A 14,421-nucleotide genomic window follows, 5' to 3' on the forward strand; every position below is an offset into this window, starting at 1 on the left:
TTGCTTGGGAAAATGGATTATTCTAATAAAACTTTATTTTTTCAAACACAGCCACAGAGGCAGGACCTCATGTTTAACACACACACAGACTTATGGATTTTTTTTTTTTAATATAAAACAAAGTTTACGAAAAATTTTTTTCCACTTTTTGTATTTGTAATCCCATTAGCACAGGGACTTTGGCAGCAGGTGGGAGTGAAGGGCAGCTGGAGCTGCCACTGGGCAGTCACCGGGCACAAGAGGAGAGCACCAGCCTGGGAGTGGCTTCACTCACACACGCAGGAATACTCACCTACTGGTCAGCCACACCACACACACAACACAGATGCAGATGTCTACCCAGCGTCAACCACAGCCCTGTAGAGGTGCACTCCACTCTGGGTAAGCCCAATATGTGAAAATCCAAATAGTCAAACAGCTAAAGTAGAGGGAGGTTGCTTGCTTTACAAAAGAAGCAATCACAGGCTGCTTTTAAATGGTCAGCAGTCCAAATGCATTGAAAAATAGCATTTGGTTTACACAGAACTGTTGGAACAGATCTATTGTGTAAAGCAAAATGAACTGCTTCTCGAAAAGGCTTGTCCCAGGGCCATGGGTGCTTAGATTGAGAAGCAAGATGATAGTTCCAGCTAGTTTAATTTTCCAGATCTTAAAAGTAATGGAATTCAAATATGGTATCTTTAGACCTTCTCCCCTAAGGATGGTGCTCTAGGGCTTTGGGGAAGCCAGGGTGGAAGCAGAACTACTGCCCTCACTTCTTCAGCTTAGGGCCTGCAGAGACCCTACTGGTATTCCCAGTGGCCTATTGGAAGCTGGCACAGTCCATGTGAAACAAAGTGCCCAGGGATGAGAATACCCCAGGAGGAAAAGAAGCTGGCACCAGGGAACTTATGGCCTAAAGAGGGAGAAGAGCCAGGGGAGGGATGAAATCAAGAATGGGCACCTCCTGGGCTCACAGTTTCCCTGAGAGCCTCTGTCAGGCCTCTACAGACCTGGTAGCTCACTGGTAATACATGGTAACTAGCAGAAGGAGAGGAGCCCTGAAAGGGTAGAACCTCTGAGGGCCAGAGGCTTGAGAAGAAATGGCCACCTCCTCTGGCCTGGAGGCAAGGAGGCTGGAACCTGGTTGATTCTTCTATCCAACATGTGGGAGACCCAGAAACTGATAGGTTCAATTCCACAAGGAAGAAAACATAGACTTGGTCTCCTCTAACATGAGAAACTGGGTCCCAACATACCCTGAAATTAAAGAGAAAATGCCCTTCTTCCAATAAATAGGAAGGGCAGGCCCAATCTGTTTATGCAGAGTCTAACCAAAGCTGGCAAAGCCTCATAAGCTATTGTGGCAGCTTCAGTAGGCATCTCCACTGGTGCCAGCCCTACCAAGGCTCCCGCAGTCCTTAAACCTATCACTGTGGCCACTGGGACCTGCTGCCCTGACTCAAGTTGTGGGTAAGAAACAAAAAAGGAAATTCAATCCAACAACAACAAACTCCCAGCTGCTTCTCACAGCCTTTGCTTTACACATTCTCAGCCAATCCCTCAGTGAGCCCCGACCTCCCTGAGGTCTCTGAGGGCCAATTAGAGGCAAATAAACATTTCCTGGCAGGAGTGGAAGACAAGCAAACTAGTAAATGCTGACATCCCCTTCTTTTCTCAAGCAGGTCAGAAAAGAGACTGGGCCCAGATCTCAAAACGACAGGTTTCTCTATAGTCCGCTTTCAAAGAGCAGTGCTGGGGTGAGCTCACCCATGCCTGCTGGGTACTAAATGTCACTGCTCCTGCTGCCTCAATAGATGCTGGGGACCAATAAGGGGCCTTCCTTCCTTGTTATTGACCCTCGAAGGTCAGATTGTGAGGAGGAAAAGGTCCCATCAGTAAAGAGGGAAAGAGATGGAGCTCTTCAACCTTGCCTCAGTTACCCACCTGTGTTTGCATCTATTTAGAAAGGCAGGTTGTATACAGCCTAGGCAATCTAACAAGAAAAAAAGGCCAGCTCAGAATCAATGTGGAGAGCCGTCTCCAGCCTCAATACTAAGTCTATCTAGTGGAGGCGAGGTGGGCCTGAGGAAAAGACCATTAGCTGAGGTCACAGCACTTAAAAGACCCTGCGGGACCCCCAAACGGAATCCTTTGCAGAGCCAGTGGTGCTTATGGATTACAAGCCTGGTTCCAGAGCTACTTAGAAAAAAGGAAAACTTGGTACCTTCCTTCTGACTCCTTGAACAAGCCCACCGTCTTGTGAAAACTTAAGATCCTGGGGGTATCATGATGCTCCGCTATTAAGGAGCAACTGCTTTCCTTCCCTAAGGCTTCACAAACATATCTTTCCTCGAGTATACTCCCATGCACACACACACTCTCACACAATTTCTCTGAGGAGGCTGAATGAACCCCCCACCCTGGCCAAATTCTAAGACACGAGTGCCCTTTGAAGCAAAGGGGCTAGAGAAATTCCCCGAGCTGGGGTCAGCAGACCCCTTCCTTCCCTGCCCATTGTTTTCTCGGTGGCAGGGATACTCACACTCAGGGCCGCCATGGGAAGGGTCTGCTCTGGGGATGTCCCTCCCGCCACCAGCTCCGTTTATCTTGTCCCGGCCAGTCTCTCGGCATGGTCGAGCTTCCTGGAGCGAGAAGATTTCCGGCTGCCCTGAGTCGGAGCCCTCCACTCAACCCCATTCCCAGGTTGGGCCCCTGGTGTTGGGGCCTCAACACTTGTTAGTAGCCATAAGAGAGTCAGTCTGTGTGGCCCCAGGAAGTAGCCTCTCAGTTTTAGTTCTCCTCAATCAGATTCAAGTCCAGGTCCCCAAAGTCCTGCTGGCACAGTGTCCGCTTGCTCAGTGCCTGCCGCCCCCACCGTACGGCCCCCTCCTCCTCCTCTTCACTTTCACTCAGCACCTGGGAAGAACCCCCAATGGGGCTGCAGGAAGCAGAGAGGGGTGGAGGGCTACAGGCCATGAACCACGGTGGAGAGATGCTGCTGCCTTCCCGGGCTGTTTCTTGGAGACAGACACCTCCTGAGTATGGTTTCTGTCAAACAAACAACAAAGTTAAAAAGGTAAAGGAAGATACTAAATCCCAGAGCACCCTGGCCCAAGCTGTATTTCAGTATCCTTCTTAGTTAACCTCAAAGGCAGCAGCAGTCTTAGGCTTTAGGATGAGGTTTCGTGAACTCCCTGAGAAATTTTGGAAAATTTAGTGTACATTTCCTTGAGGAAAGAGCTCATAGTTTCTACCAGAATCAAGATTAGCAGCTTATTTTTAAGCTTCATATATGGGCAGGAATATTATCTGCCTGTTTCACTACTGTACAAGAGCCTAGTCAGAGCCTGGTACATAGCAGGTACTTAATAAATTTTGGCTGACTGGTTTGATAAATGACTCTATGAATAAGTGCAAAAGTTCTCAAAGAGGTTTATGAACCAGTGGTCTAGAAGGAAGAATATAAAAAAGTGGGCAAGTGCACATGACAACTACACTCACACTAGGAAGTCAAAAAATGTTTGCTGAACAGATGAATATTGCAGCAGCCTGTTTCAAGCTCTCACAGACATACTTAAAGCAGTGAAGGGCAAGTGGCAAAACCAGCCTTGAGCCAACAGGTGGGACGGGACGCTGATGATGGCCCTTTTGTGGCTTATCCACTCTCACAGAGGAGGGAAAATATCTCTAGTAAGACAATCTGGGATCTCTGTTGGAAGGTTTAACAAGTTTCACCACAGTTTCTCTGGAACCCCTAGAGAACTGAAGAGTGTCATAGGACACAAGACTTTCAGTGCTAAAACTGGGCTAGTTCTGGCAAACTGGGATGGCAGATCACCCTAGTGAAAGCTCAGGCAGAAAGGAACCCTGCTAAGGCAGCATGGAACTAGGACTGCTCAAAAGTGAAAGGTGGAATGGAGACCCTCTACTCCCACCCAAGCTTCCCTAGTCTGGCTGATCCCACCTGATTCATCTTGTCAAAGTCCAAGGAAGGCCGCAGCCGCCGGGGGTCCTCCTCGTGGCGCCGCTTGACTCCAGCTTTGCGGGCATCCAGATCGCAAGGCTGTGAGCGGCTTCGGGGAAGGTTGCGGAGGCCTCGAGGTCGCCAGGGCAGCTCAGGGGAAGATGCAGGGGAGCTCCGGGCAGAGGGCAAGAAGCGGCTTGCCTGTGGGCCCAGGCTGGGTGACAGGGAAAAGCGGCGCTGGGGTGGACAAGGTGACAGGGACTCGGCATCACTCTCCCAGGAGCCACTTTGGGGGGAGGCAGCGCAGGGTCGAGGGGAATCTTGGGCCAGGGCCAGGCTGAAGAAAGGGGGGCTGTAGGGTCTGTGGGCTGGGGCACATTGAGAAGAGGCACTGGGAGCTTGGAGGAACCTGAGGCTGGAGACCCGCTTCGGGGGGCTCTGGTGAGGCACCTGCGGCCCACCCCCTCCACCACTGCCCCGGTGCTTGATGGGAGTCCACAGCTTGGAGGGGGCGGGCCGCCACACCGGCTGCCAGCGAGACAGGTCCACGGGCACTGAAAGTGAGCGGCAGTGCCTCTTGGATGGAGGGGCAGGGAGCACAGGAAGCTTCTCTGGGTCTGGGGGCTCAGGGCTTAGGATTTGGGAGAGGGGCTGCTCTGGTGGGGAACTTCCCCGGCTGGGTGGTCTGAGGTGCAGGCTTAAGCCTGAGGGATGGTAGCTGAGGTTGAGGCTGTCCTGGAACTCCGCACAGGAACAGCGGGGCAGGCCCCTCCAGGAAGCACCTTCTGGAAGGCATTCATAATAAACAATATTAGTGATAGCTAATATATTTTTAAGAGCTTACTATGTGCCCCACAATGTAATAAGCATTTTATGTGAGGTTTCCCCAAAACCTTACAAGGTAGGTACTATTATTTTCCCATTTCACAGATGAGAGAAGTCTAGTAACTTGCCCAAAATCATGTAGCAATCACATGACCAAAGCAGGATTCAAACCCAGGTCCGTCTGATGCTAAGGCTCAGCATTTTAACCACTATGCTATTTTGCGTCCATTATGAGGAACCACGTGAAATCAAAAATATAAACTCATATACTGCCTGCCACTCCCTCTCGAAGGTAAAATGAGAGAAACAAACCAGGTGTGTGTGTGCGCCTTGCTCATCCTGTACTCCACTGAACCTAGCCCTACTTTACTTCCCAACTTCCCCAGCCCTGGACTATGAAAAGCAAGCCTATGCTCTCCTTCCTTAGCCTTTCCTTCTCCCATGGGTCAGTAACATCAAAACAAGAGTTAAGGGCTGCCAAGGAGTTAAGGGATAATCACAGCAGGTAAGAGATTACTTTTATTCCTAAGGAGGGCAAACAGAGTGTGGAAGGCATTTTGACAGTGGAACCATGCCTGGGCTACCTTAAGACTTTATGTCACCCATGTTCCTGTGTCTGGCCACCCATATTCATTGATTCCAGTGGAATCAATGGATTCCAGTGGAAGGGAAAATGAGCTAAAAACAACGGTCCTCGCTGCATTCTAACCAAAACTCTGACCTTTTGACAGCGGCTCTTTAAGGGACAAAGAGCCTACTCCAAGCTTCTCTGGTTAGCTGGCTAGAATTCTGCAGGAGCTAGACATTTGAAGCAACCAGGAAGTATATGAAGTCAGACCTGATGATGGAGAAAAACCACACCTGACATTTTTGGTCAACAGTTCTGCCCCAGTGAGGACAGGGATCATGTGTCCCATTCTGTACTTAAAGCACAATACCTGGCTTTTGACAAGTATTTAATAAATCAGAGGAAGAGACTGAATGAAGATGCTTTTTGCCAACACATTTCTCTTGCCAGGTATCCCAGAAAAGAAAATGAGCTGCACAGCAGCCTAGCAGCATGGGTTAGAGTTCTGGCTGTACACTAGTGAAGCCTCCATCCAAATGCCCCCCACAATCACAGACTCTTTGATTAAGTAACTCATAATCTAGGAATTTATACCTCAGATATATTTTTACACGTGCGAAATCACAATAGTACAAGGTTATTCATCATAGTTTTGTTTGTCATGACAAAAGACTGGAAATAACCTAATGCACATCAACAGGAAATTGGTACATCCCTACAGTGTAATAACATGTAGCTATATAAAACAAGAAAATGCTCAATATAACATACTGATACGTAAAATGAAGACAAGTGCCCATCTCAGAAGGTGACCCTGGCAAAAAAAGTTGTGGAGGTAGGCTACCTAGTCCTGGACACTGGAAACCAATGAAAGAAATATGTGGATGGAGGTATGAGTATACACACAATATGCACAAACATACACACACTATACCTTACCAGGCACAAGCTGGAAAGGGTTCCCACAATTGGAGATGTCTGCATGATCAGGCAAAGGCTAAGAAAGAGAGAATATCCATCATGGTTCAGGCTTGGGACACAGGAAGCCCTGTTCAGCTCACCCCTGCAATTCTTGAGCTATTGGGATGTTCGGGACTTTTAAGTGTTCTCTTCTTGTCTTTCAGAAGTTAGTAAAATAATCCACATCTTCCAACATCTCAAAACCCTCCTCCACCCAAGTTCTGGTGTCCCTTCTCTATCAGTGGAAAAAATCCCTGCCCCCTTCCTTTTGGGCTGGGATTTAAGCTTTTGGTGGGCTCTTCTAGTACAAGTACCATAACTCACATAGCACAGGACAAGGGTGAAGTAGTAGCAACAAACAGCCTAAGAAAAAAGGGAGAGGGGGTCGTGGAGAAGCAGGAAGACTGGTCTTTTACCAGACTGATGCTGAAGCGTGTGCATTTCAGCTCATCCAGAGTCTGCTTCTGTAGCTGCTCAGTGATCAAGGTTATCATGATTCTCCCCAGGATTTGACTTGCACACTTTGGAGCAAATGATGGATGTCTTCTCTGTCGTTCTTCCAGACCTCACTCGTGAGCCGTCTTCTGCCACTGTAGCACCATTCTAGCACCATTGGGACTTCCCTCTCCAGTCATGCCTGCTGAGTCTGCCAATTACAGAGGGACCAGACCCAAGTGATATTAGAGATGCACCTGGTCCGGAGGTGGAAAATATATGGCACACATACCACAACATCCCTATGCCAGGCCTCTGGCAGACATCATTAATTGATCACAGCTCTTTCCTACTAAGCTAAACATAGCCTCAGACACATTCTAAACCTGGCACTTCAGATATCCAGTAAAATGAACTGGAGTTGGCAAACAAATTGAAATCCATTTGTCACTCCTAACCTGGTTCATGCTCTGCTGTCTATTCAGAATACCAACACCACTTAGAAAGGGATGCCCAAATGGTTACTTCCATCCTGATTAGACCAATATTTTTATTTTCCAGTCAGAAGCAATTCTAAACTACAGAAACAGGGAGGAGCAGTGGTTGTAGGAATGACTTTCTGCTTCACACCAATCAGAGTAAACAAGGTTTTAAGTTCTTCCTTAGCCTGACCAGATGATATATTAGTTTTCCAATAGATATTATATATATTCTCTTATAAAAGGAGAAGAGGATAAGGAAATGGTACTGGGGTAATTCCAATTACATTTCAACTTCACAGATGTTAAATATAACAACTCTATGACTTCATTCAACTAAGTTTTTAGCCTGATCTGACTCAAAAACCATGAATACAATTATCAAGATTCTTTCTCAGGTTGATTTTGGTAGAAGCAAATAATTCTATCAGAGAACAGGCTTCAAGCCCACACAATTGCCTGAGGGGCCTTGCTCAAGGGAGGAGAGGATGTTAACCTAGTGTAGCCATCCTATTCTGCCTATTCCCAGAAATGACCAGCAGGCAGACAGCTCACTAAAGGGTATGTGTAGTATTCAGTAGTAGAGAGACCTATCAAGAAATCTAAAGCTTGGTCCAATCTGCTATGACAGTTTTGGCAAATCATTCAACATTTCTCCGTCTCAGTTTACCCATGTGTAAAACAGGCAGAATAATCTTAATTTGTCACAGGAACAATATAACACAAAATATCAAAATGTGAAAAGCATACCATTTGGTTTGTACAAACCAGGAGTCCACATAGGCTGCTGTTTCTCACCACTCCCATTTGTTGCTCTACAATGCCTCAGACGGCCACAAGTGATATCATTAAGACAAAGAAGGCGATCGAGTTTATCTATCTGGTTGTATGCCAACCTCAGTCACCTGCATACCCAGAGAAGCCCAAAAGGGCCCTACCGTGACTTTGGGGGCAGATCACTTTCAACTTTTGCAAAAAAACAGGGAATCATCTCTACCCTATCCTACCTTAGACGGAGGCAGGACATAGGAAAAAGCCAAGAAATACATAAGGATGTACTTTGGGGAAGAAACATGTGGGAGAAGTCAATCATCATTATAGTTAACTATCGTTTTCATGCATAATTATTACAACCCTGAACCAAGTTCCAGCTTCCCGAGAGCTTCCTTTAGCTGCTTCCCCTATGTTCTTGTGGGAGAAGCTAAAGCTTATAACACTTCTGCTCTTGGTTTCTTAACTCTGTCCTCAAAGATCAACCAGAGAGGGAACCTAACGGCTGGCTTTTACCCCAGAGACCCCAGGCCTCAGGCTGACCAGCCATGAAGAGCAGAGAGTGAAGCAAAACTCGTTCAAGCTTTTCATGAGGCATTTGGCTAAACAGCAAACTCCCAGCCCTCTCTGGGATCAAATGAAGAGAGTGATTTCATGTTTTTCTGCATTTTAATTGTTAAGATGTGGCCACACACGGCGGTAATTGGAACAATGCAACTACCACCATGCAACTGATACTCTCAGCCTGAGTTTTGTAAAACAGGCCAGGCTGAGAGGGGGAACAGAACGGAAGCCATAAGGAATCAAACCAGGACACAAAAGAAGGCAAACCAGCTCCGCGAGGGGCCTCCTCTTTCTTAGGCAGGCATAGAAAAAAGTGTAAGAAGCCCTCTTTTGCAGCCTTCTTTCCCCTTCCATTTTGTATATCTGAGGGACAGAGACGGCCCTGAACGTTCACTAAACAAGTTAAAACTTCTTAGCTTAACAACTGGCAAGGGGGAACTCAGCCCTTTACAGAGCAGCAGGCCGCTAGGCCCTCCCCACAACCCCATCAGGCCCAACTCTCAATCCAGGCTTTCCCTCCACTATTGGCCCCCTAAAATAAGGGTTGGACCCTCACCCCATCTCCTATTGGATGGTAGTAATCCCTGACACTCGGGTTTCAGGGATGCTGAGGTTGTGCTGAAAACTGGAGAATCTAGGATCATATCAGGCCAAAGGGGAGGAGAGTCATGAATCCCCTGGGGACCTGCCCCCAGGTCCCAGCCCCACGCCTCTGGGGGAAACTGAAGGAAAACAGTAGGGAAGAGGGAGGTACATGTACAGGTAAGTGGGGACCTGACTGCTCTTCCCCCATATGGCTTTGGTCGAGATGGGGATAATAAGTGGGAGGCACCCCTCCCCCCACCCTGATGAAAAAGCAAAGGGCTAGGCCCCCCTCCAATCTTCAACCTCTCCCTCGGTTGTCCTGCCTGTCCCCGCGGGGTGGGGCATGGGCGTCCTCTGGCCCCTGGGAGGGGGGCACCAGGGCTCACTCAAGGGGGTGTCGCTTGCCTGTTCCCAATCAGCTTCCATCATCTGGCCACGAGAAGCGAACTCAGGACATGGGGGATGGAGAGGATCTGGGACTTAGCACTCCGCCACCCCCTCCCCCACCAGGTCCCGTGCTATCCCCGCGGAGGCGGCCAGCGAGGCCGTGCGGTGAGGGAGGCCAGGCTGGGGGAGGGGAAAGAGGGAAGAAGGGACGAACGGTCGAGGTGCCCGCCCCGAGGCCCCAGCGCCACCTGTCCTCCGCCACCTACCGCGGCTCCTCTAGCTTCCAGGGCCGCGGCCGGAGCAGCTCTGAGCGCTCCGTTCGCCCCACGGAGCCCTTAAAAGGCGCCGGCGCGAACCAACGGGCCTCTGAGGAGAGTGGGGGATCGCTCCGGTTCAAAGAGTACCCCTGAACAACCCACGCAGGCTCGAGACCTGCGTCATTTCGTTTTCAAAGTCTTTCTTGGATAGCGCTATCAGGAACGAGCCCAGCTCTTTGATTTAGGGATGAGGGCGGTTTCTTCACTCTCTAGTTACCCCCTCCAAAATATTACAGAAGGTGGACAGGCCCAGTTGGAGGCATATCTCGAAACCCGCGGGGGAGGCCGTGTCAGACAAAGGTAAACAAAGCCAGCGCTCCCACTTTCCGTTCCTACATGGACCCAAGTAGAGCCCCCTAATCGGTTCCGGTCGCGTAACAGAATTAACCAAAGTTCCTTTCACCTGCTCTCCGGTCCCATCTTCTACAGCCTCCTCTCTGAAGGAATCCCCCTTCCCCCAGCAGAGGACCCGTCCTCGACGTGAAGGCTTTTGGGAAGTGTAGTCCAAGCGCCTATTAAGGCCTGCTCCGAGTCGCAGGAGCCCCTGTTCCAGCGGCCGGATCAGCTCGAACCTTATAAATTCAGGACTTAAAAGAGTTGCGGGGCCGTTCCCACTTGGTTTTCTAACTAGCCGTCACCCAAAACACTTTGTAATGCTGAGTAGGGCCCAGAGCCGTTCACTCCTTCTCCTCCCTCTACGCACCCCCCCCCCCAAGAGGATGAGGTAATGGGATTGTGATTATGACATCATAGGCGGTTCAGTAGCTCGCGTGGGGGTGGGGGTGGGGAGTACGGTGGTTACAGCTGGACCACTTTCCTTAAGACGGGGGGGGGGGGGGGGGGGGGGGGGAAACAGGCAGATGAAGAAGAGATGTTGTTGGTGCTATATTTCCTCTTCAGGAAGAGGAAGCCACCTTTTATTAAATCTCCACCATTGCCACCACCTCCTACCTCAGCCAAAGTTTAAGTCCTTTTTGAAAAAACTGAATATAGATATTAGTAGGTGAAGAGGTTGGGGAACAGCTAGTTGTTTTCTGGGCCTATATAAATTTGAGTCTCAGTATCAAAGGAGGTTAAGAGAGACAGGCAAAAAGATGAAAAAGGAGTTTTTAAACAATGCCTTTGTAGGGCAGCATTTTAGATTTCTTTTTCGATTGAAAAGTGTAAGTGAATGATGCAAGTAAATCCTATTACATTTAACAACGAGTCCCCTGAAAGACATCCATTTTCCGTAAATATTTTGTGCCCCACTCAAGGTTGGGACAGATAAGTAAATTGTGATCAGCTAGAAAGTGGAACCAGTGGTGGGGATCTTCTTCACCTCCAGGGAAGGGAGAAAGAAGGAGCTACCAAGCCTCAAACTGAAAAAGAAAAATAGGAGGAAAGTGAGGTACTTACCAAGAAAATATGGGTGAAGGGAAGATGTGCTTCACATTTCTTTGCCCTGCACATTTCCCCTTAGCAAAAGGAGTAGGGGGAGTGGCCATGACGTTGCAGATGTGTTTTCCAATAATTGCTGCTGTAGAGCACTCATGTGCCAGGCACTGTGCTACATACATTAAATATATATTCTCATTTTTGCTTACAATCGTCAGGTAAGACAAAATCTTACTTAGATGAAACACTGGAGAGGTTAAGTGACTGCCTATGTGGTGGACAAAAAAGCAGTCTGAGGCTCTACAGCCCTTGTTTTTCACCATTAGGTGATCCCCCTTTTTATTATTAACCATGCTTAACTAAAATTCAATGACCGAATATAAGAACTTAAGTTAGCATTGGCTTATTTGCAAAACATTGAAAGAAACTGGGACAGTTAGAAAATAACACACCTTGCAAGTCAGGTTTCAGGCCTCACTTCAAGATTACACCCCTTTCATCGAATATAAAATAGCCCCCAGTGCAGCCCAACTCCCTCCATTACAAACTATAATGAAATCTCCTTATGCCAGTTTTAGTTCTCAAGTTGTTTTTTATTTGTGTCATGCCATTTTTTCTTACAGCCCCATTTTCCTTCTTTTCTTAGACTACTACCTTGAACCCCATATTGATTGTGACCTCATGGACTAGACCCCCTCTCTGATCCTGCTCCAATGGGTTTTAGCAGAGGATGTTGCCTGGGTTCCCTCTGGTCTCCATCCAAGTTCTCTGAGAGTTCCAGGGGCTGGAGCCAGTCATCCAGGAGGTCATCCAAAGAGGTGGAATCCATTGGCTCTAAGAGATTCTCCATCCCTTGCCTGGGAAGGCAGCAGAGTCAGAGGAACATGTACCTCATTCAGACTCTCCCTTTTCAGCCAGTGAAAGCTAAATTTGTGCAAAGTGGGGAAGAGATAGAGCTCAGTCCACCATTCAAGAAAAGAACCAAGAATAGTGCACACACCCCTTAGGCCCCATGCCCTGCAGAGGCTGGCTGGGTGGGTCCCAGGAATGTAGAGCTCTTCTCCACTGCCTGATCTGGGCATCCCAGGAGCGGCGGCTGTACCTCCTGTTTTTGTTTGGTGTTTGAGGGTGAAGTCCTGGCTGCCGCTGTGCCCTGGCAACGAACGACAAATGTGTCAAACTGAGGTCAAGGTGAAGGAGCACAGCTCACTGCTTATCAGGAGACTCATTAGGGATTCTCTGAGAATAAGGTATGATTGATGCCCTTGATCCAACAGGAAAAATAACTCTTCAAATAAGATTAAACATCAAACTTTCTAAAACTTCCTAATATTCTTATTTTTGGGATGAGTAAATTAGATATTCCAATTTTCTCAAAAGTCAAGATAGATATCAAAGACAGTATTTGACATCCCTTTCAAATACATTCTACCTTTTCATACATTTAGTATATATGCATGTAAATTTATTTGTAATGGGGCAAGTATGTCGTAATTAGCCAAATCTGCTTGAGGCAGAGGTAAAAATGGTTAAAAAGACGAAAATTTCATTAGCAATCATGGAGTTTTTTTTAAAAATCGACAAGAGAAAAATCTTATGGCCAACTATTATTTGTTTCATTTGAAAAAAATATGGAAATAGTTTTGGGGCTAGATTGCAGGGGAATTCGTTTTAGTAATGCTGCAACTTTATGAGAGCAGAGCGCTCAGATTCAAATATTTTTCCATCACCTGACATTGAACCAAAGACACTTGATTGACACTCTTGTTATGACTGTGTACAAGGACACTCACTTGGGGACCTGCTGCAGAAAGCACTGGTAACCAGGTGTGCACTTGCCATAATCTATTTGCTTTTGCCGTCGCTGTAGGACAGTTTCATCTGTCTCTATCTCCCACCTGTAGAGAAGTATACAGTGACCCTATGAAGTATGATTATAGTTATCAAAGCAGAAACCAACTCATCCCACACTCCCTTAATTCTCAGCCTGATTTTCAAACTTACCTGGCATGGAAGGGCTCTGTGTTGACTCCCACACTCACCATTTCTATCCTGGAGGACAAAAACTCTTCACAGGCCTCCTTTCTGGGGAAGCAGAATCTACAGATGAAAAGGATATTAGGACAAAATCCAGCTGACTATGTCGCACCTCTCAGCCACTGCCACCACCAAGATCCTGACACCAGATAAAGACTGCATTTCTGATTTGTTTCTCAAAGTGTGGTCCGCAAGCCATCTGCATGGATAGCACCTGGGGACCTTGATAATTCCTGGGCCCTACTGTAGACCTATTGAATCATCATTTGGGGTGGGGGCTGTATTTTAAAGAGCTTCCGAGGTTATTTTAAACAGTTTTTTTTTAAATGGAAAATTTCAAATATACAGAGAATAGCATAATGCTTTGCTACTCATAGTATGGTCCCTGTACCAGCTGCATCAGCGTCGGCTGGGAGCTAGTTAGAGTAAAGAGTCTTGGGCCCCACTCCAGATCTACTGAATCAGAATCTGCATTTTAACAAGATCTCCAGGTGATTAGTATGCAAACTAAACCTTGAGAGGTCTGATCCCTGGTTACTCATCACCCAATAACCACCCTTGTTTCATCTATACTCACCACCAGTCCCACATAATTATTTAAAAGCAAATGCCCCAATTTAAGAGTAAATTCTTAATATCATCTAGTCAATGTTCAGATTTTTACAAACAACCAAATTTTGGGATACTTTGGACTGTGACAAGGATTATGCTAAGAGATGATTCAACTCCCCTGGTTTCCATAAATGTATTTTCCTTTACTCACATAATCTAGCATCTTAAAAATGCTGCGCGCTAAAGGGACACCGAACAAGAAATGCTCTAGTAAGGAGCCAATGTCGCTTAGCATAAATACACACACCTGTTTCGCCACATCTGCAATCCTGGCGGCAAATGCTCCATCTCCAGTGGAAGGCTAGCAAATTATGAGGGAAGGTCCATGTAACAGCACGAGAAAGAAACAAGGAAAAAGAAAAGTTTAAAACATTCTCCTATCGAAACTAATCTCTCCAGGTATTATTAACCTAACGAGTAGACAGACGTTGTAGCGAAGTGCAATTTAAATCTCCCGGGGTCGAAGGGGCTGAGCGCAGGGAGAGAACAAGATGGGTGTGGCAATTGGCCAGATGGAGAGCCAATGGAGAGCTAGGCCTCTTGTGGGGCGGGGCCTAC

General features: G+C 47.4%; 2 protein-coding genes across 3 annotated transcripts; both read right to left on the reverse strand.

Moving 5' to 3' along the window:
- Positions 1-10,534, reverse strand: FAM53C (family with sequence similarity 53 member C). Of its 2 annotated transcripts, none has more exons than XM_016160665.2 (5): positions 10,241-10,534; positions 6,716-6,945; positions 6,279-6,336; positions 3,947-4,731; positions 1-3,030 (listed from the first exon to the last, which is right to left on the reverse strand). In XM_016160665.2, exons 2-5 carry the CDS (start codon positions 6,791-6,793, stop codon positions 2,773-2,775), a joined length of 1,179 nt encoding a protein of 392 aa, XP_016016151.2. In that variant the 5' UTR covers positions 6,794-6,945; positions 10,241-10,534; the 3' UTR covers positions 1-2,772. The 2 variants fall into 2 exon arrangements, with proteins under 2 accessions (XP_016016151.2, XP_016016150.2); XM_016160664.2 differs by lacking the exon at positions 10,241-10,534 and adding an exon at positions 9,787-10,172.
- Positions 10,535-11,786: 1,252 nt separating this feature from the next.
- LOC107518731 (oocyte-specific histone RNA stem-loop-binding protein 2) lies at positions 11,787-14,343 on the reverse strand. The gene is made up of 5 exons (XM_016160666.2): positions 14,111-14,343; positions 13,219-13,314; positions 13,008-13,112; positions 12,215-12,367; positions 11,787-12,071 (listed from the first exon to the last, which is right to left on the reverse strand). Exons 1-5 carry the CDS (start codon positions 14,149-14,151, stop codon positions 11,894-11,896), a joined length of 573 nt encoding a protein of 190 aa, XP_016016152.1. The 5' UTR covers positions 14,152-14,343; the 3' UTR covers positions 11,787-11,893.
- Positions 14,344-14,421: the final 78 nt, after the last annotated feature.

Source organism: Rousettus aegyptiacus, unplaced genomic scaffold, assembly GCF_014176215.1.
Source record: "Rousettus aegyptiacus isolate mRouAeg1 unplaced genomic scaffold, mRouAeg1.p scaffold_m13_p_7, whole genome shotgun sequence".
NCBI lineage: Eukaryota > Metazoa > Chordata > Mammalia > Chiroptera > Pteropodidae > Rousettus > Rousettus aegyptiacus.